Raw genomic sequence first — 26,082 nt, 5'->3', positions numbered from 1 at the left:
GAGATGTGAAGGGTAACAAGACTGGCTTCTACAGCTATATCAACAGCAAAAGGAAGACTGGGGAAAATGCGGGTCTTCACTGGATGCGCTAGAAAATCTAGTGACAAAGGATGTAGAACAGGACAAGGTACATGAGACCAGAGGGAAAGTCTGGAGGAAGGAGGATTTACTCAGGGTGGAAGAGGATTGGTGTTTAGACAAAACTGACATATATAAGATCATGGGACCTGATGGGGGGTGCATTCATGAGAGCTGAGGGAGTGATTGATGTAATCACAAAGAGTCTTCAACTGTACTTTAAAGGTCATTAGAGCGGGGTGGTTTCTGAAGGCTGCTAGAAAGCAAATCTCACTTATCTTCATGAAGGGTAAGAAGGAGGATTCAGGGATTTATAGGCCCATCAACCTCAAATCTTTCCCTGGGAAGGTGATGAAGGAAATAATTCTGGAAACCATTTTGAAACAGAGGAAGTATAAGAAAGGTTATTTGGAATAGCTAGCATTGATTAGCAAAGGGGAAGTCATGCTTGGACAACATGATAGGTGATAGATTTACCAGAGAATGGTGTGGGCTTTCCATCCTTGTTGATACTCAGACCCCAACTGGACAATAACCTGAGAAACCCGCTTTAGCTGACCCAGCTTTGAGCAGGATGTTTGGATTAGGTGATCTCCAGAGGTTTATTCCAATCTTGGCCATTCTGTAATTATATCCCATTAAAACATTTAGAATACAGAAGGTAGTTCCTCAGACTTGAATTTCACTGTACAGGTTGTTGGTGTGGAACCTTTCTTGGTGGGTCGGAAACTTTCTTCATTTTTCATTTTGTTTCACTAATCCATATATCTTTGTTGGAATGCTTTGGGTACAGAAATAGATGCAAAAAGTGGCCAGTCTACTCTGCCTTCTTACCATCTCTGGTAATTGACCTAATTTAAAGCAAAGATATATTTTAAAAGTTAGAAAATTAGAAGCATTGATTCAGTAGATAATCTGGGAGTTTACAAGTTTTTATTTCTGGCTGCTAGAATAAATTCCAAAATTCTGTTAGGCTGCTGGTATATTGAATCAGGAATGTTGACTCTTATTAAGAGTGATCTGAAAGCTTTACACAGTTGGGTTTTGTAATTAAGTGTAGGGGAGATCACTGGAAAATGTTTATGATAAAACTAGAAGAATATCGTAAGTACTCCTGCAGTTCCTTATAGGCTGAAAATATCAGTCTTGGATGCCATTTGCATGCCAGGTATAATTGGCTATTCCATATAGTGCTTACCTCAGAGTGAGTGACCAATAAAAGTGTTCTCCCCCAAAATAGAAGATTTTAATCTTAGTAGTTACTAGCTTTGATTAGGTTGAGTGTTTTCTAAGGTCAGTCATGCAAAAACACAGAGAAAATAGGTAGGTTTATCACTGTAATTAAAATTGTATAGTATGAGTAGGGGCTCGATTAAAATTGTCATGACTTCTAATCAAAATATCTGATCACTTTTAAATCTTTTTCAGTGTTTAGCATTACTGTCTGGTGTGTCTATATATATATGTATATACAACTTGCTGTTAGCTTCCTTTAGAATGCCGTACACATGATACACTCACTAAAATGAGGCTAAGCATGTGTAAACTGTAACTCACGAGTGCAGAACACATGAGCTGAAACAGAAAAGACTGAAGTAGTATGACTTCCTGCCTCATTTTTTTGGGAAAAGCACATGTTGCAGCTTCTCTCTTACTAGAACATACACTTTTGTGTTGCAGGCCTCAACCTTTCTACAGATTTAAATATAAAACCAACCCTGCAGAGAGTGTTTTACAATGTGTAACATCCTCCCATAAACTACCATGTGAAGTAACACGTTAATTTTTATTGCTAGCTTTATTGTTTTTCCTCACTGATAGAGTTGTTGTTTCCTGGTGATGCATCTAGTTGTCTTCCCTCATTGAGGAGGAAATTCTTGCAGAATGTTTGTTGTAAGTAGTTCCTTCTGTTTAAATTGCAATTTATCTTTAATTTAGCTATTTTCCTTTTGTTCAGGAAAACATTATTTTCCAACAACTAGTTATTATTTGGCAAAGCAGGAGTTCAGTTTTGAAACTGTTACTAATTTAGTGCAGATTTTTCTGAGTGTGTGCAAGAAGAATTGTAGATAATTTAAACTGTATGCAGTTTGAATAATTTTGAGGATATTTTTGTTAGAAATATTGTTACTTGAGGATATTGAATTGTGACATTGTGATGTCCATCAGTATTTGAATGTGTATGTATTTATATAGGTACATATTTGTAATGGAAGGAATACTCAAGGAGCAACTGTAGACTGTGGAAGCATTTATATATATACACATATATTTGTATTTTCTTTAAGTAGAAAACAATGTGTTATATATAATCCTATATAATTTAGGCAGTCTAGTAGAGTCAACTCAGATAGGAATCTATATCTGTTCAAGATGCCTTTACAATGTAAGGAAAATGAGGTTTCGACATGATTCACCTCACTGAAGAGCTTGAATTGCAAATTGGAGGTTCCTGTTGAGCACTGTTACCCCTATAGATACATTATACATGTACCAGGACCGTTTTGTGGTGCTTTTGCCTTCCTGAACAGGGTGGCTGTGGACAAACTGGGAGAGTGCTGCCTGGCCACAGCCATGCCAAGGACTGCTCTGTAAGGCTGAGAGTAATGCTGCTCAGGTACCAGTGTGTGGGAGTGTTCCCTGGCACTGGAAGTGTGCTAGTGCTGGTACAGCCTGCGAGGCTACTGAATGACTGAAATCTTTGTGTAAATGCTTGAGGTTAGGTACCTAAACTTGGGTGAGATGAGTCGGGCCTGACTGATAATACCTGAGAGTAATTCATGTGTTACCTGTCTTTGGATTTAAAGTTTAGAGGGTCTATTCCTTCTACACATGAAATACAAAATATGTCTGTTTATTTAAAAAAAATTAACTAAATATGTAGAGTATATTGCTGCAATTGAAGAAGTATTTAAAAAAAATCGGTTCTTAAGTAAAATTTTCATCAGTGTACATTAATTTTATTGCATATAGTAGTAGCTACGTAGAGAAGTCATGCCTGACAATTACTTTCCTCTATCCTTCTAATGCACATGAAGTTACTGGAAAATAATGAATACTTGCCTCTGATTTTTACATTTAATTAAAAAAAACTAGGGCTTTCTTCTGGGCAGGAATTGATGGTTTCTGAATTTTTATATTGCTGTCTGTTTGTGTTGCTTCTCTTTAATTTTTAGCATTTTTTCCAGACAGCTTTTGTTTGTAACCGAATAAAACTTGCATCTAATCCCTGAATAACTCTGTGGTACTACTTAAGAACCTATAAGGAACTATATAACATAATGGGCATTAAATGAATAATTAAAAAATAGAAATATCTTTTTATTTTTATTTTTGTTACTTACAATAATTTACATTTATTTTTTATCACTCATTATCCTAGTTGTGCTTGAAAAATTAATTAAATGTATGAAAGCAGATTTCTAGCCTTGTGAATTATACACAAGTAGAATTAATTACTCTTTTTACCGTTTTTACTTTATTCTTTTGACAGTCTGTGATTTTTTTTCTTTTGTGTGTGTGCCATGCAGCCTTGGAGACATTTTCCCACAGCAATGATTAACAACCTTTTACTGCATATGAGGGATAATAAGTGTATACAGCAGTGTGCACCTGGTGCATTTTCATTTCCTCTAAGTGTTGTGTTGAGATGAAGTGCTCCACTGTGAGTTTCTCTCTCCAAGGTGGCTTGCTTTCAGAGTTGATCTCTGAAACTGTCTTCATTCCTTTTTTTCTTGCTGTGTATTGCTGTTATAAACTCTGGGACAGGGGCCATCTTTTAAACTAGTAGACACTGTGACAGCAAAATGAGCACTAATGCCATCCTGCAGAAAACAGCTTCTGCTAGCAGGTCTGTGCTGGTAGATGGCAGCAAGAGATTCATGTAAATACATAAATGAGAAAGTCTGTCTAGCAAGTTAAATAATATGTTTCTGAGTTGAGCTAAGAAGTTTCCCCATAGCTTCAGTTAGCTATTCTAATAATGCAGCTTTTAAAATTAGTGAATTCTATTTTTTCTATAAATAGTATAATACAACTTTTAAAAAATCTAGTAATTTACATTAACAATTAAGCAATTTTTTACAGAGAAGTACAGCCTGGGGCCTTTTTCACATCCTTTGCTTGACAGAGACTGACAAGAGTTACTCTGTTGAAGTACTGTTGTCACAGTGTCCAGGATTTCCCGTATTGATGACATCATGTATTGTGACATGCATACTGTAAAATATGATTGCATGTAATGTTTTAAAATTACAGTTTTATGGTTTTGTTTGTTGTCCATATCTACTGTTAAATACACCTTGTTTCTTTTATTTGACTAATAAAACACTTGTATTCAGAAGTTATTTTTTCCTGACTACTTCTCTTCGTAGGGAAAAAAATGAAGCGGTTTCCTAATGTAATACCTTTGTGCAGTTGCTCTTAAAAAAAGGCTAGTTACTGTTGCTGACAAAGATAATCTTCCCCTCCACCCCCTTTGTTTTAACTGTCTTTGTTTCATGGAAATTGGTTTTGAAGCAGTAATTCAGTATCTCTTGCATGATCTTTGTTGAACATGATGTGTACCTGTTGTCCTTATCTTCTAAAATTAATGTACTGACTTTAAGGGTCCTAATTTCCCATCAGGATTTGTTTCAGGAGTGTTCTAAAGAAGTAGGATATGACAGTGTGTTTTGTTACACAAATGATGTATGTCAAACTTGTTTTCTAGTTCTCTAAATGGTGTCCTCCACGTGTTATGGCGTATCATGAACATATCCTTAAGCTGGAAAGGATGCTTGGTGGTAAAGGCTCAGAATAAAAACTTTTGAAGGGTTAGTCTGGGTAGCAGGTAGGAAAAATCAAGGGTGATACATTGTCTTTTTTTCTTCGTAGAAATATTCCATGTTACTGGATTGCTAATTGTTTTAAGAGTTGACTTCACAACATAGTGTATTACCACAAGAAAAATTATTTGTAAGGATCTTGTACACTAACAAGACAGACATTTGATGTGGTCATCAAATTAATAAAAATTAAATTTACTGTGGATCTTGATTTCTCTCTACTGCTCTTTGTCTTATTCATTTATTTACATGGGAGTTAACTAGTCATTTTGTAGACAATTATTGAATTATATTGTGTCTGAGGTAATTGGAAACAAGGGCTGGTGTACATGCTACCTAGCTTTGGTTGTTTACAAGTAAGTGCCTATTCAAAGATTGCAGTTCCATCACTCATTAAGCCAATTTTAGTCAAGGTCATTGTGACCTATTTCTCCTGATGTCTCCTTTCAACCCCTTTGCAGTGGTCCCATTTTTTTGTTTTACCCTGGGGTGAGACAACTTGGAGTACTGGTTTGTCACTGGACTGGACAGGATGCCTAGCTGGAAAATAGCCTCTTTCTGGTTTCTGATCTGGTTCACAAATGTTTTTGCCAAAATAGGAGAAAGAACAGGTATTAGAATAAGTGGCCAAACAGCAAGAGAAATGGAGACAAGTTCTTTCACTTATGTGGATTGTTGTGTAGTTGTTGCTCATGTGTTCTTGTTACTATATTGCATCTGTAATTTGAAATGGATGCCTGTGAATATAATTTCAGTCACGGGCCAGACATTTCAGTTTTTACAGTTATCACACATTCGTCTCCTTCAGAATGAGTCTATTCTTCTTTCATTTTTTCACTGGGCCTCGAACAAATTACTCAACTCATAAGGGACTGTGCCAATGTATTACATGCAGAGCAGTCATTTTGTCTAATCTTAGCTGTACATAACTGATGTACACTTTTTTACAGCAGGTAGGTGCAGAGAGTCATAACGGGATAAAATTAACAACATATGTTGCCAAGTACTTACAGTAAATCATGTAACATATGAAATAGATGATAGACATTTTACATTTTTTTTTTTCTGGCAGTCATTTGAGTGACTAGTGCATCCATACAAGAGAAGAATCATGTTTTTTATAATATCATGCTCGATTTTCTAATACAGTGTTTAAATACCATAAGTGAAATGTTTTAGACAAAGAATTGCAGAATGGTTTGGGTTGGAAGGGACCTTAAAGATCATCCATTCCAACCCCCTGCCATGGGCAGAGACACCTTCCCTTAGACCAGGTTGCTCAAAGCCCCGTCCAGCCTGGCCTTGAACACTGCCAGGGAGGGGGCAGCCACAGCTGCTCTGGGCAACATGTGCCAGTGTCTCACTGCGCTCACAGTGAAGAATTTCTTCCTTACATCTTATCTAAATCTACCCTCTTTCACTTTAAAACCATTACCCCATATCCTATCCCTACAACCCCTGATAAAGAGTCCCTCCCCATCTTTCCTGTAGCCCCTTTGAGTACTGGAAGGCCGCTCCAGAGCTTTCTCTTCTCCAGGCTGACCAACCCCAACTCTCTCAGCCTGTCCTCACAGGGGAGGTGCTCCAGCCCCTTGATCATCTTTGTGGCCTCCTCTTGACTTGCTTAAGTGAATCCCCCTTATGTTGGGGTCCCCAGAGCTGGACGCAGTACTCCAGGTGAGGTCTCATAAGAGTGGAGTAGAGGGGAGGGAATCATGTCTGGTGGCAGCACTTCTCTTGATGAAGCCCAGGATACAGTTGGCCTTCTGGCCTGTGAGCACACATTGCTGGCTCCTGTTAGCTTCTCATCAACCAACATCTGATGTCCTGCTCTGCAGGGCTGCTCTCAATCCACTTGTCATCTAGCCTGTATTTGTGCCTGGGACTGCCCCAATCCATGTGCAGGATCTTGCACTTGTGGTTGTTGGACTTCATGAGGTTGGCACAGGTCCATCTCTCCAGACTGTCCAGGTCCCTCTGGATGCACATCCCTTTCCTCCAGCTCACTGACCACACCACACAGCTTGGTATCACCAGCAAACTTGCTGAGGGTGCACTCGACCCCACTGTCCAGGTCACCAACAAGGATGGTAAACAGCATGGCCCCAACACCAGCCCCTGAGGAACACCACTCATCATTGGTCTGCACCTGGACATCGAGCCACTGACTGCACCTGTTTGAGTGCAACCATCCAGCCAGTTCTTATCCACGAAGTGACCCATCTGTTAAATCTGTGTATCTGAATTTATACACAAGGATGTCATGTGGGACATTGTCAGATGCTTTGCACAAGTCCATGTGGATGATGTCAGTTGCTCTTCCCTTATCCACCAACACTGCAACCCTGTTGTAGGTCCACTAAATTTTTCAGGCACGATTTGCTGTCACCAATCACCTCCTTATTTTCCATATGCCCTTACATAGTTTCCAGGGGGATCAGCTCCATCATCTTGCTCCTCACAGAGGTGAGACTGACTGGCCCGTAGTTCCCTGGGTGTTCTTTTTTCCTTTTTTAAAAAATAGGTGTTATGTTTCCCCTTTTTCCATCAGTGGGAACTTTACCAGACTGCCACAACTTCTCAAATATGATGGATGGTGGCTTAGACACTTCATCCGCCAGTTCCCTCAGGATCCTCCGATGCATCTCATCAGGCCCATGGACTTGTGCACCTTCAAGTTCCTTAGGTCTCTCAAACTTGCAGTCTCTTCTCCTGCAGTGGGCAGTTCTTCATTCTCCCAGTTCCCCCTTTTGCATTCTACATCTTGGGTGGGTGGCTGGAGCCCTTGCCTGTGAAGAATGAGGCAAAGAAGTCACTGAGCACCTCTGACTTCTCCATGTCCTGGGTAACCAGGTCTCCTGTTCCCTTCCAGAGAGGGCCCTCATTTTCCCTAGTCTTCCTTTTATTCCTAGTGTATCTGTAAAAGCTTTTCTTGTTGCCTTTGATGTCCCTGCTAGATTAGTTCTGTCAGGGCTTTGGTCTTCCTAACCTGATCCCTGGCTGCTTGCACAGTTTTTCTGTATTCCTCCCAGGCTATCTGTCCTTGCTTCCACCCTCTATAGGCTTCCTCTTTGTGTCTCAGTTTGTCCAGAAGCTCCTTGTTCATCCATGCAGGCCTCCTGGCATTTTCCCCTGAATTTCTCTTTATCAGGATGCATCACTCCTGATCTTGGAGGAGGTGATCCTTGAATATCAACCAGCTTTCTTGGGCCCCTCTTCCCTCCAGGGCTTTACCCCATGCTGCTCTGTCGAGCAAATCCCTCAAGAGGACAAAGTCTGCTCTCCTGCAGTTCAGGGTAACAAGCTCGCTGTGCTCCCTCCTCACTGCCCAAAGGAACTTGAACTCCACCATTTCACAGTCACTGCAGCCAAGGCTGCTCTTGAGCTTCACACTCCCCACCAGCCCCTTCTTGTTGCTGAGAACAAGGTCCAGCATAGCACTTCTCACTGGCTCCTGTGTCACCTGAAGAAGGAAGCTAATGCATTCCAGGAACCTCCTGGATTGCTTAATGTTCTGCTGAACCGTAACTTTATGCTTCGGGATGGTGCCTGGTTCACTAATACCATATATATTCACAGAGATAATGCATGTCTCCCCTCTTTCTTACTTCCTGAAGAACAATTATAGAAATTTTATTTTCATGAACTGAAATTGGCTATTTTTAACCAATTCAAACTGGTAATTTTTACAGGCTGCCATTCTTACTGTGTATTGGATATGTTTTCATGCTGGTTTCTGGAGTTGTACTGGCTGTAGCGACTAAATGGCAAGTCTTAAAAAACCTTGTTTGTTTTATCTTTGACCTGTCAGCTGGTAATAGAAATCTAATGTAGTAGACTGTGACTTAAGCTTTCTGTCTCCTGCAAAAATTAAGAAATGACAGTTAAGACAAAATACAGTTCAAAGTTGCAGATTTTTTTCAGACTGGGTTCTTTGGAGAAGTGATGTTGGCAATGAATAATGGCTTGTATTCAGCTGGCTCCACAATCCTATTTTACTGTTAAAAATGGAAAACACCTGTTAAATAAGTTAAATAGCATAAACTTACTGACAGGAGTTCTGCAGCCTAGACTTCTCTGTAGGAAGTTGTATTTGGCTGGAAGCTTTAATACAATCTTTCCTTTTCCTGGCAATTGGCTCTTGTGGTGATAAATTCACCCTCAGTGGATTTGGATGTTGACGTAGATGTTTTTAATTATCTAGTCTGTCAGTGAAACTCTTCTGTTTGTCAGAGGCTAACTTTCCCTGATATTGCTCACTGATAACTTATTTTCCTGGACATTTTTTAAAGTATTGTGTGTTCTAAAATAGAATTGTAGTTCAGTGAAGTATTTCAACTTTCAGTCTTCAAAGAGCATTTCTGATCTGAATTTGATTAATATATACTGAGACTTCAAAAAGGACCTAAATAGGGGCTTAATAAAGCAAACATTTGTATAAAGTATTCTGAAGTGTAGGATCACATGTTGAGATTTAAGTTAAAATTTTTAGTATAGTAGATAAGTTTTAATTTAGTCAGCCCTTGCTAGACCATCTTTTACTGCCAAATCGAAAAATCTGTTTGTAGAGCTCTCAGTATGAAGGTGGTAGGAAGCTGTTTGCTAAAGATGCCATTTTTTGGTAATGCATTCAGTTTCCTGACCATCACAACATTCGTCTTGTTTAGTGAGGTATGGGCTGTGAACTTCTCCAACATCCAAACATACACCTGAGATGTTAAAATTAAGACACGAAACTGATACAATGTAGCAGGGTTAACTGCTGCCTAAATAAAGCTCTCTTTGTATTTTGTGCAGCCAAATGGAGAATTACACTGGGGAGCTGCTTGATGTTTTAAAACAAACTAATATTTGGACAGATCATCACCTCAGTTAGACTTTGGATTTGGTTTAAGAAGCAAAAGCTTTTATAATGGTGCAAAGCAGGGCGAGAAAGTAGACTGAGGTGAGGTAGTACAGAATGACTTTTGAGGACTCATTTTGAGCAACTCTGCAACTTTAAGACATTTGTATTTGCCTTTCAAAAATGTGGCAGAATTCCAGTACTTCTGTATTGTGGGTGGAATTGAATGAATGAGGTTTCAGAAATTATTTATTTTAGTAGCTGATTTCTTTTGTGGAATTCAAAGTGAGAAAGGAATTCCAAACAACACTGGAAAAAAATTTAGAAGAATTGTGGGCATACAGAATAAAAGAAATGAGTACTAAAATTAGAATTGTAAATATTAAAATGCCATAACTAATTTACAGAATAAATTGCTGTCAAAAAAACTAAGGGAGTTTTATGTTAACTACTAGTATAAACAACTAGTACATGGAGCATTGCATATCTATGGGAAAAATCTTTAATGTGACTTTCTTTCTCTGGTAATTTATAGTTTTTGAATATATTTTAACTGATTATGAGGGTGCCCAAGTTACTTAGTTTTGGTCATCATATTTTGATAATAAATTGAGAGAAATTTAAAATATTGAACACTGGAAAAAACCCCACCAAGGTGAGTATATTTCTCAGTCAAAGGAAATTCATTGATGCTCCTAGAGTTTGTGGATGATAGGTTTTGTAAAATCCAGGAAAAGGATTTGTAGACAGATAAGGCTTTTTCGAGTCAGACTTAATTATGTTTATCTAATCAGTGGGATCAACTTAATGTTTAAAGAATGAAGGCAGTAAGGAATATACATTAAAGAGCATATTTTTATATTTAATTGAGACACGGATCCTTTCTCCAGATGCAACACCGAAGCAATAAAGCTTTGATTGCTTCCTTTTTTTTTCTCCAGAAGAAGAGATCTTCCAGTTCACAGAGGCATTACAGCTGTGTGCATTATTGCAACAAACAAGTATCTGTTGTCCTGTTTACATTTCTGAAAGTGTGTTGTAAATCTGTGGGTGGTTTAATGGAAATGGAGTCCTTCCAGAGCTCAGAATATTCTTTGTAGATGTTCCCTGATAGGTAGAGCATAGCATTTCAGTTATAAAATGAAAGGAGGAATTAATTTTAGAAGTTAAGTTTCAGAAGCATAGGATACTGTGGACTAAATGGCTTAAAGTATTCCTATCCAGTAATTAATGTAGGTAAAAAAATTATTAATCTTCTGTTGAATCTTTAATGTTTCATTTTGCATCTCATCCTGTGCCATGTGAAGAACTGAAGGAGATGGTTAAAACAGTTCTTGCTGTTAATCTCTTTTGATAGGCACTATTATGTGTGTGCAAGATTACACTGCCAACAAAAATCATCAGTCTAAATCTATTCAGTCTAAATCTATTGGTTCTTGTAAGGTTGCTTATTGGTAGACGTGTAACAGCATTGTAACTGACTAACCAGCTGTGTCATGGAAATTGGAACACAAACTTTCCTCATCTGTCCCTTTACAGAACATTTTTGCCTACTGAGGCTTGCCAGTCCTTGTCTCTGCAATGCTGGCAGTGAGAGTTCCCACTCTTCTTGACACTTTCATGTGTATGATTTGCATGTATGATGCATCTTGGGATGTAGAAGTGTCTGATACATTCCTTTAGTTCTGGATGGTGACATCCAGTCTCTGTACAGCCTGTATATGTGTATATTATGTCCTTGTAGGTAGATTGTGCTGTTTATTACACATTTATATTTCACTTATTTCAGTGCACTTCATGTTTTTTGCTGACTAGTATTTGCATTGGTACTTTATAGTTAGTTTACATCAATACTTTCTAATAGCTTCAGCTATCTGGGGAGGTTTATAGGATACCTGTCAACTTATTGGTACTTTTGTGAAAAAATAAATTAAAATTGCCCTTTAAGTCTTAAAATGCCATAGAGAATTACATGTTTCCTATAGTCACATCCCAGACAGGAAGCCCGGAGAATCGTAAGGGTTCTGTGATCCCCTCGGGTTAATTGAGGTGAAACAACACCAAATGACTGGTTAAAATGTTTTACTTGTGTTAGAGAACAATTTAAACTTGGAACATGATAATAAGCAATGTGGTCTCTTATACATCTGTAAGAAAGAAAAGGAAAGAAAAAGAAAGGAAAGAGAATCAAAGAAATCTGGATCACCACCCCTGGATCCAGCGTTATCTGAGGTCTGGTAATCTTGGATGGTGGGTGCACACGGATCTAGCTTCAGTGGTGGGTGCACACAGAGCAAAGTTTCTGTTGCCTTTTTAAGTTTATTTTCTTAGCTGCTTAACAAAGTAGATGAGGAGGGGCAGATACTCCACAAATTCATTTGCATGAGAGACAAGGTAAAAGGTAGAACATGAGTTGAGTCAGTGGTCGTTTCCCAGCTTTGTTTTTTCCTCTGTTCCCAGAGATCTTATTGGTCATTCCAGAGGTGATCACCTGTTATCAGGTCTTGTGACCACTTCAGTGGCCAAGGTGCGAAGTCATTAGCAAGGCAAGCATGGTGTCTGATTTGCACAATAGAGCCACAAAGTATTGGGCTTAGTGATACTTGTGCTTGAGGGGAAACACCTGGTTTAGTCCGTGTGTCCCCCTCTGAGGTTTATTTAAGGAGTTTGGAATGCAACTGCAAGGGGGGGGAGGGGGGGAGTGGTGCATCCTTCGATATACTCCCACTTTCTTGGGTGGCATTCCTCAGACTAATCCAAAGGCCACAGCTTTTCCTTGAGGTTTTCTGTGTCGATGAGTGAGGCATTACTTCCTTCAGTTCCTTACACCTCTGTCTTTATTTCTTCTTCATTTTTGTATGTAAGGTCTGTCACTATTACTCTGTGATGTTTACCTCAGCAGACATTGTAGAGAGGCCAGAAGTAATGGAAAGACAGTGAAGGGGAATTACATTTAGTACAGATAACAAGAGTATGTCAACTAGCTGAAATGGAACTGCTGAGGAGAGAGTGTGAGTGGACTGTTGCTCTGTGTATCATCTCTACCAAAATGTTTTGCCCTGTTAATACCCGGCCCTTGAGCATCTTATTTTGGCAATGTCATTTTGAGAAGGATAAACACTAGTATGTAAATCCCAGAAACTTTTTTTGGTGCTGTTCACAGCTTTTCACTTCTAGTTTCTATGACTTATTTCTGAGAATTGCTGGGATCATAACATGAGTTAAGAGAGACAGAATGGTCAGCCATCTGTGGACAAATAATAAAAAGGTTAAAGGATTAAATGACTACCCATCTAAGAAGAAAACAGATGGTACCTATCATTGTAGGTCTACTACTATGTTTCTAAAGGCTATCTGAACAAATAATTCTTAAGAACGGAATGCAACCTCAAAACTGCTTCAAATGCAGCATAACAATTTTTCTTCTACATTTTTCTTTCTGCTTTTAGAGGAACTAGTGTTGAAACTATTTTGAGGAACTAAACCGTTGTATTTAAAACTTTATTTCAGCAGTAAAAATACATTACTTCTCTGTGAATACTGAAAATATTGTAACTATTGATATATCTGATATTTGTAGCTTTTGTTTAGGATACTAAAATAGTGGATTGATTTCACTGAAACTATACAGTTACTTCTCATTTGACACTTACAATGTTATGATGGTCTGTTCTTACTGCTTAAATAATGAAATGCCCTGTTCAGGGGTAATAAAACTTTTATTCCTGTTCTTGTTTACACATGGAAATTCAAATCCTCAGTTCTGCTCCTATTTGTCACTGTTTATTTTGGCTTCCTACAGAGCTCTCCTGATAATGTGACAGTCAATACCTAATTTTCATTATGTTATATTGCAAGGCTGGGATTTAACAAAGTACTCCACATATTTATAGATGGTTTCAAAGCATCTTTTGGACCCTGTAGAGAGTTTCTTAGATTTTTTCTTTTTTACCAGTCATCATTTTACCTGACACTAATGCTGAATATGAAGGCATTTGAAAATGAAATATGTTTTTTAGTGACATAATTAATATTTGTTCTTTTTAATGCTCTTAAATGAACACAGAAGTTGTACAACATACTAAGTATTCTCTTGTGTGAGAATATTTCTCTGGGGTATGGAAGGTCTTGACAATTTCTGTTATTAAGCACTCTAATCTGATTTACAGTATATGTGAATATAACATTTCCTTTGTATCAACAGCTCTGTTGTTAGCACTGCCTTTTGTTAGCACTCTATTGTTAGCACTGTTAGCACACAAATAGAAAAATGATTGTTCTGCTATGTGTTTAAGACAAACAAGTATGTTATATAACTTGCAACTATAGATACTGGAGAAATACAGGTAAAAGATTTGCTTGTCTGTAAAGAAGTTCTCAAACATTGCACGCTGTCTGGTGAATTAAGATCTTTCCCGATATATTTCTACATACTTCTTCATGTTCTGTTTTATAATTACTTGACATTTTTGTGTTAATAGGGTACAGGTAGCAATAGCTTATTTCTTTTGATTCCTCCTTAAGGTCAAACATTTAGCCATACTGTAGTTTTTAACTTTTACATGGTAAAAATCTAAATATTTCTAATTGCAGTCTCTCTCTGTTAATATTACTGTAGTTAATCAGGTATGCAGTCAGAGACAGTAGGGTCTTGTGGTTTTCATGACAACACTAAACCAGTAGAACCACCACTTAATTGAAGAAAGCATAAAAAATTCTTTCAATTTTGTTCCTCCACTCTGAATAGTACCCTGCTGTCTTGGTTAACAGCTTGTAGAGAGGACTTTGCTGTTAATGCTATTAACCATTTTCACTAAAAAATTACACTACAAAGTTCTAAATACTACCACAAATAATAAAAATTAACCTGAACTTGTTAAATAAAATTACAGTTATTTTGACTCTTTTGAGCATTCTTCTAGGCTCATTGCAAAGATAAGGAAGTGTTTGTGGTTAGAAGTGTATTTCTTTGAGCTTCTGAGTCTTCATGATGTAATCTTACTTCAGGTAAGTAAATTCCTCTGTGCTATATAAGTTTTAAATCAATTCCATATTTTCAGGGAAAAAAAATATGAAGTACCAGTGCCAGGTTCAGGGAGATTCTACAGCAAGGCCAGAAACAAAACTGTAGAGCACCTTGTTTCTAGAATTTTGCATGTGATTGGTGTGTTTGACTAAGGTTTTGTTTAGCACTATGCAACTTGTTCGTTTTTTTTCTGAACATAAAGATTTTTTTAAAAAGAAAAATATGTGCTTTAGTCTTCCTTCAACCAGTGTTTTTCAATCAGCTGTATAATTCTGTCTTCATCAGGGCTGAAGTAATTATTTCATGTCTGAAGAATGAGCATATGCATATCCATATCCATATCCATATCCATATCCATATCCATATCCATATCCATGCTTTCCAAAGTCCATCTTGAGGACAAAGCCCTGAAATTGTGACACTGATAGCACCAGTGTAAAAGGCACAGGAAAGAAAGTTATCAGTGAGAGAACTGAGTAGCAGCCAGATGTGTTGCATTTGTTTGCAAATTTTCTTGTCTCCTTATAAGTGCAATATCTGAGGGAGGTGAACCATGAATCAGTGATCCATCAGATTGCGAAGTGTATAAAATAAGTCAAAGTCAGCAGGGCCCTCAGCTCATAATTCAATAGAAAATGTATTTGTGAAAGTCATCTTATGGAAGACTGTCAAGTGTAGGCACTCTTCACACCCCATCGTTATCTACTACTCTGCTGCATTAGCTCCTCTGTCATTTTTTGTTATAATTATTTACTACAGTATATTCCATTCCTGGGTCTCAGTAAAACAGTTGTGAAGTAGTAGTGATTTTTATGAGATTAGTTCTTCATATTGTATGTGAGGAAATTAAATGTTACTCCCATGTGAGAGAGGATGTCTCTATCAGAGACAGTACGAGAATCCTGATTTTGTGGCTTTCACTTCTGGGCATTAGTTATGAGATCATCTTTTACCAGTATTGGATTTCATACTTTTTCTTTGACAAAGGTAGTTTCAGAACTGTATTTGCCTAATAGATGCAATGATAAAAAAGTGTCCATATTTAAATGTGTGGCTGAAATAAAAATTGAGAAGATGGTCACTGGAACTTACATTACAAACTTGATCTTGTAGTTTAGTATGATGATAGGTCGTAACTGCTTTTGGCATATTATGAAATGGTATTTTCTGTCTGTTCTTGTGTGGAGGTTCTGAAGTGAGATAAGTCTCTTTGAATTATTTGTGTAGCTAATTTTGTTGTATATTTGACAGATTTACTTGTAACGGAACTTTGTATTTGCTGTGTAGGAAAAGATTAATGTGTATAAATCAGATTTATTTTCACTATGTGCACTACTAGTGTGCAGCTGTCAATGACCTGATATTGACGGGTATAATATGTGCAAGAGTATAACTCTGATGAATACTTATGCTTTGAAATTATCTGCATTAGCTATGCGCATGCCATTTTACCCCATGGTCAGTTCAGTTTAGTTTACCTACTCAGAGGGCAATTACAGCAAGTTTGTGTATGGTCAGGTCCCACTGAAGAATTGTCATGCACCTCTTTACCTGTGGTGATTAGTGTGGCCATATCTAAATCAATCAGTTAAATTAACATGTTTTATTGGAAGTTTTAGTAGATAGTAAAGCGGTAAGTTTTAATTTTCTCCCTGCATAGTCAGAAGTAACATATGATACTCTTTACGATAAAATAGCTATGCTTTTGAGCTGCAGCAAAGATGATTCATCAATAGTGTCAGAATTGTCTGCAATAAAAGAAATAGAAATTGTAGAGTTGCTGAGACTTCAGAAGAACATTTACTATGGTACTTCATGCTTTTAAAGACCTACCAATCTTGTGAAGGTGACCAGTGAGGTTAAACATGCTCTATGACACTTAACGGTGGACAAGAATTTTCTGTGCACACCTAAGCAAACCATTTCCTTTCACATGTTCCTGCACACTGTTTTTCTTCAGTTGCTTCTATAAAGTGCAGTATATCTCCCTCCCCACTCCCAATAGAGGAAGTATTTTACTGTAAAAACCTAGCTGGCTTGGAGGACTCTGAAGGTGTTAAACACAAAAAAGCCATGTTATGTTCATTCTCCTTTACTCTTTCTAGTTTACTCCTTCATGTGTTCTTTGACTCTTTTCTCCCACAGTCCAGACCTGCGTCATCTCATAGTTTCAGAAGGGAAGTTTATTCCTGTAATCAACTTCTGCTTTACTTGTAATTTCTCTTTCCTTTTCATGTACTCTATATCTGACTAGTGGTTTTCTCTTGTTTCAACCAAAGTCTGAATTTGACCCTCTGCTAGATTAAAATTGTTCTAGCTGGTGTTTGTGGTGGCCACAGACCATTCACAGTTTATTCTCTGATATGATAGGAATATTTGACAATTAGTTGTATTCCTTTAAAAATGTTGTTTTCCTCTTCCCTTCCTTAACTAACAGTGTTTTCCACATCTCATTGTTGGAGTGTCCCTCCATGTCTCTAAGAATTTATGTTGCCTCATCCCTACTCCTGACACTCTACTTCTGTCCTCCGCCTCTCTCCCGCAGGCCTATCTCATTTTGTCAGATACCATCTCTTCAGTATATCTTCAGATATTTTCAGTGTCACTCTGAGCATTCCCTGTCTCAGTCTGTCTCTGAAGCATCAACTGTGGCAAGCCTGTCAGAGTAAAGCTACAGGACTCTGGAACTCTAGATCCTGCATGATCTTGCAGTGATGGTTTTTAGCTTTATATATTTTATATATATATAATATATATATCTATATGTATGATTCGAAAACTGATCTCTCTGTAACTGGAAAATGTTGTGTGGGTTTTGTTTTTGTTTTTGTTTTTTTTTTTTACTGAAAAGCCTCCAATTAAATATTTTTTTATGGAAATATGAATTTGTTTTAATGATTTTGTTTTAGAGTTCAGAGATCCTGTTTTCCCAGAAGTGGTGTTGAAGAAGTGAAGTGTAAGCCTGAGATTTCTGTTTCAGAAGTTTAGCAAGCTGTAGTAAGTGCCAAGTCTGTATAGCTCCCAGATGGTCAGTAGCACGTCTGAAGAGAGGCGTTTTAGTACTTGAAGGGAGCTATGGGATTTCATATGCTGTTAAATAAAAATTGGCAAGATCCATCAAGTGTTCTACACTGAAGCCATCCCAGATGTATCCAGTTCTCAACAATTTATTCGTTTTTATGGCATTGCAGTAGAGAAAATTATAATTAAGTTATGGTTATAATTGTGTGGGATTTTGTAGTGAGGTGTACTATTTTACTGAAATCACTGTGGGTAGACAAAATTAAGTATACTCAAATAGTAATTCAGTACTTAAAAATGTAATAGTATTTTTGTAAAAATGCTTTATATTACTGGAATTTAGATGCTTAGTAACAGTCTATATACAGATCAGGGGTTTACTTTTGCTAGGAATATTAATTTGGTATTCTATAAAATCAAGATATGCCCATTATTAATATTCTGTGACTTCTTAACTGTGACATGAGGTGAGTTTTTATAGCAATCCCAGACATCTAAAGTTAATGAGTCTTACTTGTTTTAAGATTATATTTGCTTAAAATTTGTAAAGAGATCATATTTCATCTTAAATCATGTATCACTGAGGTTGCTGATGTTTTACTATCATATAATCATAAGGAACCCTGGGAGATTTTCTACTCCAACTCCTGCTCAAACAAGGTCAACTAGCTCAGGATGTTGTCCAGTTGGGTTTTGAGTATCTCCAGTGATGGAGATGTGCTTAAACAGAATTTCTTGTGCTTCAACATGTGCCTGTTGCTTCTTGTCCTGTCACTGGACATGACTGATAAGAATCTGCTTCCATCTTCTTTACTCCCTGACCTCCTTCCAAACTGGGTATTTTTACACTTTGATAAGATCTGCCTTGAGCCTTCCCTTCTCCAGGCTGCATAGTCTCACTACATAAAGGGCATTGAATGACTCGAGCGTGTCCAGAGAAGGGCAACGGAGCTGGTGCAGGGTCTGGAGCACAGGTCGTACGGGGAGCGGCTGAGGGAACTGGGGGGGTTTAGTCTGGAGAAGAGGAGGCTGAGGGGAGACCTCATGGCCCTCTACAGCTCCCTGACAGGAGGGTGCAGAGAGCTGGGGATGAGTCTCTTTAACCAAGTAACAAGTTATAGGACAAGAGGTAAAGGCCTCAAGTTGCACCAGGGAAGGTTTAGGCTGGATATTAGGAAGCATTTCTTTACAGAGGGGTTGTTAGGTGTTGGATTGGGCTGCCCAGGGCAGTGGTGGCGTCCCCATCCCTGGAGGTTGGGTTTAAGCGTTGGGTTGACATAGCGCTGAGGGATACGGTGTAGTTGGGAACTGTCAGTGTGAGGTTAATGGCTCGACTGGAGTTCTAACTTCTTCAAGATCTTTTCCAACCTCAATGATTCTGTGATTTTGTGATCCCTCTCAGCCTCTTCTTATATGACAGATGCTCCAAGCCCTTAATCATTTTTGTGGCTCATTGCTGGACTCACTTCGGTATGTCCATGTCTCTCTCGTACTGGGTAGCCCAGAACTGGATCCAGCACTCCACATGTGGTCACACAGAGCTTAGGTCTGCTGCAGATGCTAAGGCAGCACAGGCTGCTATTGGGCTCCTCTGGGGCAAGGGCACATTGCTGGCTCATACTCAGCTTCTTGTCCCCCAGGGCCCCCAGGTGTTCTGTCTGCAAAGCTGCTTTCCAGTTAGTAGTCCCCAGCCAACTGGAGCTTGGGTTTAATCTCCACTTTGATAAATATCAGAGGCTTCTGAAGAAAGTTTATAGCGTCACCAGTGGATGGATCTGTGATTTTTGAGTCTCAATCTTTTTTTTCTGAGATGTTATTTTTGATACAAGTTACTTTAATTATTGAAGTGCTATGTTTCATACACCTTTTTTTCTGAAGTAAGATTTGAATGCCTTTCACTGTGCATCAGCTGTGCAATAGCATGTGTTCTGAACATGTGTGCTTTCTTTCCTTATCAGGCATATGGGAAGGAGTTCGGGTAGACCTTAGTGGAGCAGCATTAAGCTAAAATCCATTACTTTGCTTTTGCCAGCCATGACATAGCAGTTTTTTGTGGTTTAGCTGATGCATACAAGCTTGTATGTGAGCTTATTTACTTGCTAAGAAAACAAACGGGAATAGCAAATGAAATACTCATTAAATTTGTGTTAATTAAACCCAAAGCAGATGCCATATTTATATAGAAGTTTTTTTTTTTTTTTTTAAAACTAGTTCTCCCTCCTTATAATGATGAAAGTCCTGTATAGTTCAGCTCAGAAAAGATACTGAGAGACAGTAAAATGATCTGTGTTTTAATTATTTATTTTACAACCCCTGTATTAGTTCACTTATTATTTCAGCCAAGGTTTATGGTTTTCATAAAACATTTACTGGAACACTTGACTTTACAACTGTAATCTTGTATCTCCATGCAACTTTTTCACTAAGGTGTTTCATATTAAATATAGTATATAATATTTTCCTTCAAAATGAGGTAGAAAATACTTTGATTAATGGACTATCTTTATAGAAAGGATTTTTTTCCTAAATTTGCATTACTAGAGCAAGTAACATAGCTCAATTTCTCTTAATAAGAATAGAGTCCTTAGTTTTTCCTGGAATAAGAATGGAAACATCTGTTTTGTTGGGTATTTAAAAGAATAAAACAGTCGTGTTTTATCAAACTTTCTTCTTAAGGAAATATATGCACTGAAAAGATCAATATTTCACAGCCACATGGATATTTCCACACTGTAAACCGGTAATCAGCAGTCAGTCTTTTTGAGCAAGTGCTTCAGCATGTGCATGCAGACACATCTTTCTCCAGTCCTGGGAAGGGATTCCACCATTCTGTTGTCAGTTCTCTTGGATCACGCTTTCTGAGGCTTACAGGCAGAGCTGAGTAACTTAATGTTCATGCACAGAACAAAGGTAGCACAGCATTTCTGTGAATGGACAAACTCTTTTCTCTTGCCCACCTTTATTCTGTTGGCAGACTGTTGACAACAAAACCAAACAGGATTTGGGGGAATATTTGCTTATAATTGGTGCTCCCTTCAAAGGTAGCATGTTCCTGCTGTGAATGTTTATCCTATTCAGATTGACACTTTGAGCAATGATGTCCCCTCATCATTGGAAGGAAAAATGAAGATTCCTGAAATGCAAGTTTTATCTTACGTCTTTCTGTTTGCATAATGCCAGTGTTGTTCTTTCCTTTCTGGTTACTAATGTCATTACTGTATTTTCTCTGTTTTCCAAATGTCTTTTTCTAATTTTTTTTTTTTTTTTGCTGTACTCACAATATTGTGCCTTGCTGCATGGCCAGGACACCACCTAATTGAGCTGAGGACGTATCTTAATCATGCAGGGTTTTTTTTTTGTGCTGTGTCTTTGCTAGGTCTTGAACAAAATTGTAATCTTCTACTGAAAATGTAGTTCTTGCTAACTAAAGGACAGCTTAAGGCTTCTGCTGACATATATAGAAAATATGGTGATGTTCGCTTTAGTGTGAACACCTGCCCCTGGGGAATGAACAGCTGATGGGTAAACTTTGAGGAAGTGTGAAAAATTCTTGAAACATCGTTTGCTTAGCCACTCAGATGAAACATCATACTGATCAGTGTTTACAAACTATTAATATCTAATTCATAATGAAAGTTTAACTTTAGCTGCATTGCTTTCCCATTTATTCTTCTGTTCCCAATTGGTTCACAACTTTCTGAAGTCTTCATGTGACTGCTCTGGAAAACCTGGAGGTGTAATACAAACCAGAGGACTGAAAAATGGGAAAGGGAAGGAAAAATGGAGAGTAGGGAAGATAAATGTTTCCATCTGAAATGCATGTGAAAATTACTTTAGTTTTATCTATACTATATTAAAATTGGTATGTGTATCTGTGAAGAATAACTTTTCATACATTTGGAGTGAAATTAATATAGATATAGGAGTTCCTACACAGTTCTGTAACAGCGGTGGATTTTGAAACAGATTCAGAGAACTTGTGGTGCCCCCCAGACTCATTAATGTTAATCTCAGGCCACCTTCATGGCTGAAAGACTGCACCCCTGTTACTGTGTCTTATTATGATGTTACGGTTCTTCAGTATGGTTCAAAAGCCTTGTATGTATTTGTCCAAGTTTTACTTCTTTGTTCAAGACAAAAACCTGTTTTTTATTGGTTTTGGTCAACTCTACTCGTTTGGTCTGTTTCCTAGAGAAGGGCAACATACTATGAAGCTACTACATACCTTCCCAAAGTTGAGTGATTTCAGTATAGCTGCTTACTTTCAACTTCCTTCTTATATACTGAAGTTACTCAGATTTCTTTAGTATCTTACAATACAGGAATGCAGGAGGGCAACTCCTATGTTTCAGCCTTTTTAGGCTGGAAAGAAGTATTAAATTATGACTGCAGGAACGCATGTTGTGTTCAGATTATGGTTTTTTATGCCTGACTAAGGATGATTTTGACAGTGAGAGAAATTTGACTCAGCTCAAGATTTCTAGTTTTAAGCAATTGCTTTGCCATAGGTATCCTATATTGACTTGTAAATTTACTTGAGGCCAGTTGTACAGTATCCATTTGGTCAGAATAACAAATAGCGTTACTGAAAATAGTTCATCATGTCTTATAGGGAATTGGTTAGAAAAATCATTAATACAAATGAGATGCTATGGCACTTTATTTAGGACAATGTCTGGATATAAACAGAAATACCTAATATCTTTAAATATAATGAAGCTGTAATACTGTTTTGATTACAGGTACCGAGAGGCTATTCACAAGTGGGATGAAGCACTGCAATTAACTCCAGAGGATGCTACACTTTATGAGATGAAATCGCAGGTAAAGCATAACAATTTTTTATCAGTTTAGAAATTAAAAAACGAAAGCATTGTGCTTGTGAACAGATTCTGTGCAACACTGTGTAGTTGTTGTGCACATTTAGGTTTTTCGTTTTTCCCAACACAACAGGGTATCTTTAACAGGGATTAAAATAATGCTGTTATCTCAGCCAATCAAAATAAACAACATCCCTGTTAGGACATGAATTAGGATGTTACTATGTGGAAAAAGCAACTGAAGTATTTAAAAATTATATTGGGAGGAGCAAGGAGATCCTTACTGAGATACATCAGCAAATTTGACCATTAAAAATCTCTGTTGTTTCTAAAGACTTCAGTTAATACTGTCAATACTATCAGGGATCTGCTTGGCAGAGTAGCATGGGATAAAGGACCGGAGGGAAGAGGGGCCCAAGAAAGGTGGTTGATATTCAAGGATCACCTCCTGAAAGGTTAAGAGCAAGACATCCCAACAAAGAGGACATCAGGTAAGAATGCCAGGAGCTCTGCATGGATGAACAAGGAGCACCTGGACAATCTGAGACACAAAAAGGAAGCTTATAGAGGTACGAAGCAAGGACAGGTAGCCCGGGAGGCGTACAGAGAAAGTGTCAGAACAGCCAGGGAACAAGTTAAGAAAGCTAAAGCCGTGATAGAAATAAATATGGCCAGGGACATCAAAGGCAACAAGATAAGCTTCTATGGATATGTTGCTGATAAAAGGAAGACGAGGGAAGGAAATGGAAGGAAGTAGGAGACCTGGTTACCCAGGACATGGAGAAGTCTGAGGTGCTCATGACTTCTTTGCCTTGGTCTTAACCAGCAAGGGCTCCAACCACACTGCCCAAGATGTAGAATGCAAAGGTGGGAACTAGGAGAATGAAGAACTGCCCACTGTAGAAGATCAGGTTAGAGACACCTAAGGAACATGAAGGTGCACAAGTCCATGGGCCTGATGAGATGCATCGGAGGATCCTGAGGGAACTGGCAGATGAAGTGTCTAAGCCACCATCCATCATATTTGAGAAGTTGTGGCAGTCTGGTGAAGTTCCCACTGATGGAAAAAGGGGAAACATAACACCCATTTTTTAAAAAAGGAAAAAAGAACACCCAGGGAACTACGGGCCAGTCAGTCTCACCTCTGTCTGGCAAGATCATGGAGTGAACCCTTCTTGAAATTGTGAAACATGGAAAATAATGAGGTGATTGGTGACAGCCAACATGGCTTCACTAAGGGCAAATCGTGCCTGAAAAATTTAGTGGACCTACAACAGGGTTACAGTGTTGGTGGATAAGGGAAGAGCAACTGACATCATCCACATGGACTTGTGCAAAGCATCTGACAATGTCCCACATGACATCCTTGTGTATAAATTCAGATACACAGATTTAACAGATGGGTCACTTCGTGGATAAGAACTGGCTGGATGGTTGCACTCAAACAGGTGCAGTCAGTGGCTCGATGTCCAGGTGCAGACCAATGATGAGTGGTGTTCCTCAGGGGCTGGTGTTGGGGCCATGCTGTTTACCATCCTTGTTGGTGACCTGGACAGTGGGGTCGAGTGCACCCTCAGCAAGTTTGCTGGTGATACCAAGCTGTGTGGTGTGGTCAGTGAGCTGGAGGAAAGGGATGTGCATCCAGAGGGACCTGGACAGGTTGGACAGGTGGACCTCTGCAAACCTCATGAAGTCCGACAACCCCAAGTGCAAGGGCAATCCCAAGCACAAATACAGGCTAGGTGATTAGTGGACTGAGAAAAGCCCTGTGAAGCAGGATGTGAGATGTTGGTTGATGAGAAGCTCAACAGGAGCCACCAATGTGTGTTTGCAACCTAGAAAACCAACCATATCCTGGGCTGCATCAAAAGAAATGAACGGAGTTAAATCCAGCTGGCGGCCAGTCACGAGTGGTGTCCTCCAGGGCTCGGTTTTGGGGCCACTTCTGTTTAACATCTTCATTGATGATCTGGACGAGGGGATCGAGTGCACCCTCAGTCAGTTTGCAGATGACCCCAGTTGGGTGGGAGTGTTGATCTGCTCGAGGGTAGGGAGGCTCTGCAGAGAGACCTGGACAGGCTGGAGCCATGGGCTGAGCTCAGCTGGAGGAGTTTCACTAAGGGCAAATGCTGGGGGCTGCCCTTGGGCCACAACAACCCCCAGCAGCGCTACAGGCTTGGGGAGGAGTGGCTGGAGAGCTGCCAGTCAGAGAGGGACCTGGGGGGTGTTGATTGACAGTTGCTGAACAGGAGCCAGCAGTGTGCCCAGGTGGCCAAAAAGGCCAATGGCATCCTGGCTTGTGTCAGCAATAGCGTGGCCAGCAGGGACAGGGAAGGGATCAGACCCCTGTACTTGGAACTGGTGAGGCCGCCCCTCAATTCCTGTGTTCAGTTTTGGGCCCCTCACTACAAAAAGGACATTGAATGACTCGAGCGTGTCCAGAGAAGGGCAACAGAGCTGGTGCAGGGTCTGGAGTACAGGTCGTACGGGGAGCGGCTGAGGGAACTGGGGGTGTTTAGTCTGGAGAAGAGGAGGCTGAGGGGAGACCTCATCGCCCTCTACAGCTCCCTGAAAGGAGGGTGCAGAGAGCTGGGGATGAGCCTCTTTAACCAAGTAACAAGTTATAGGACAAGAGGTAAAGGCCTCAGGTTGCACCAGGGAAGGTTTAGCTGGATATAAAAGGAAGCATTTCTTTCCAGAAGGGGTTGTTAGATGTTGGAATGGGCTGCCCAGGGAGGTGGTGGAGTCCCCATCCCTGGAGGTTGGGTTTAAGTGTTGGGTTGATACAGCACTGAGGGATACGGTGTAGTTGGGAACTGTCAGTGTGAGGTTAATGGTTGGACTGGATGATCTTCAAAATCTTTTCCAAACTAGATATTTCTGTGATTCTGTGAAGTGTGGCCACCAGGTCAAGAGAGGTGATTCTCCCCCTTTGCTCTCGTGAGACCCCACCTGGAGTACTGGGTCCAGCTCTTGTGTCCCCAACATAAAAAGGACATGGACCTTCTTGAGTGAGTCCAGAGGAGGCCACAAAGATGATCAGGGGGCTGGAGCACCTCCCCTGTGAGGACAGGCTGAGAGAGTTGGGGTTGTTCAGCCTGGAGAAGTCTCTGGGGAGACCTTATAGCGGCCTTCCAGTACTTAAAGGGGCTACAGGAAAGATGGGGAGGGACTCTTCATCAGGGGGTGTAGGGATAGGATATGGGGTAATGTTTTAAACTGACAGAGAGTGGACTTGGATTAGATGTGAGAAATTCTTCACTGTGGGGGTGGTGAGACACTGGCACAGGTTTCCCAGAGCAGCTGTGGCTGCCCCCTCCCTGGCAGTGTTCAAGGCCAGGCTGGACGGGGCTTTGAGTGACCTGGTCTAGTGGAAGGTGTCCCTGCCCATGGCAGGGGGTTGGAATGGATGATCTTTAAGGTCCCTTCCAACTCAAAGCATCCTATTATTTTATGGTACAATTCTGT

The 26,082-nt window shown here is 39.3% G+C and overlaps 1 protein-coding gene across 1 annotated transcript in view; it reads left to right on the top strand.

The window, feature by feature from the left end:
- The window catches only part of TTC33 (tetratricopeptide repeat domain 33), a 52,361-nt gene that overhangs the window by 5,551 nt on the left and 20,728 nt on the right, over positions 1-26,082 (top strand). Inside the window, exon 2 of the mRNA XM_026865692.1 lies at positions 22,537-22,618. Coding sequence (XP_026721493.1) covers positions 22,537-22,618 — 82 coding nt within the window. The remainder of the gene's footprint in view (positions 1-22,536; positions 22,619-26,082) is intronic.

Source organism: Athene cunicularia (genome assembly GCF_003259725.1).
Source record: "Athene cunicularia isolate RWA chromosome Z unlocalized genomic scaffold, athCun1 chrZ_part1, whole genome shotgun sequence".
NCBI classification, from domain to species: Eukaryota; Metazoa; Chordata; class Aves; order Strigiformes; family Strigidae; genus Athene; species Athene cunicularia.
Note: the sequence above shows the minus strand (reverse complement) of the source record. Positions and strands in the feature narration are given on the sequence as shown.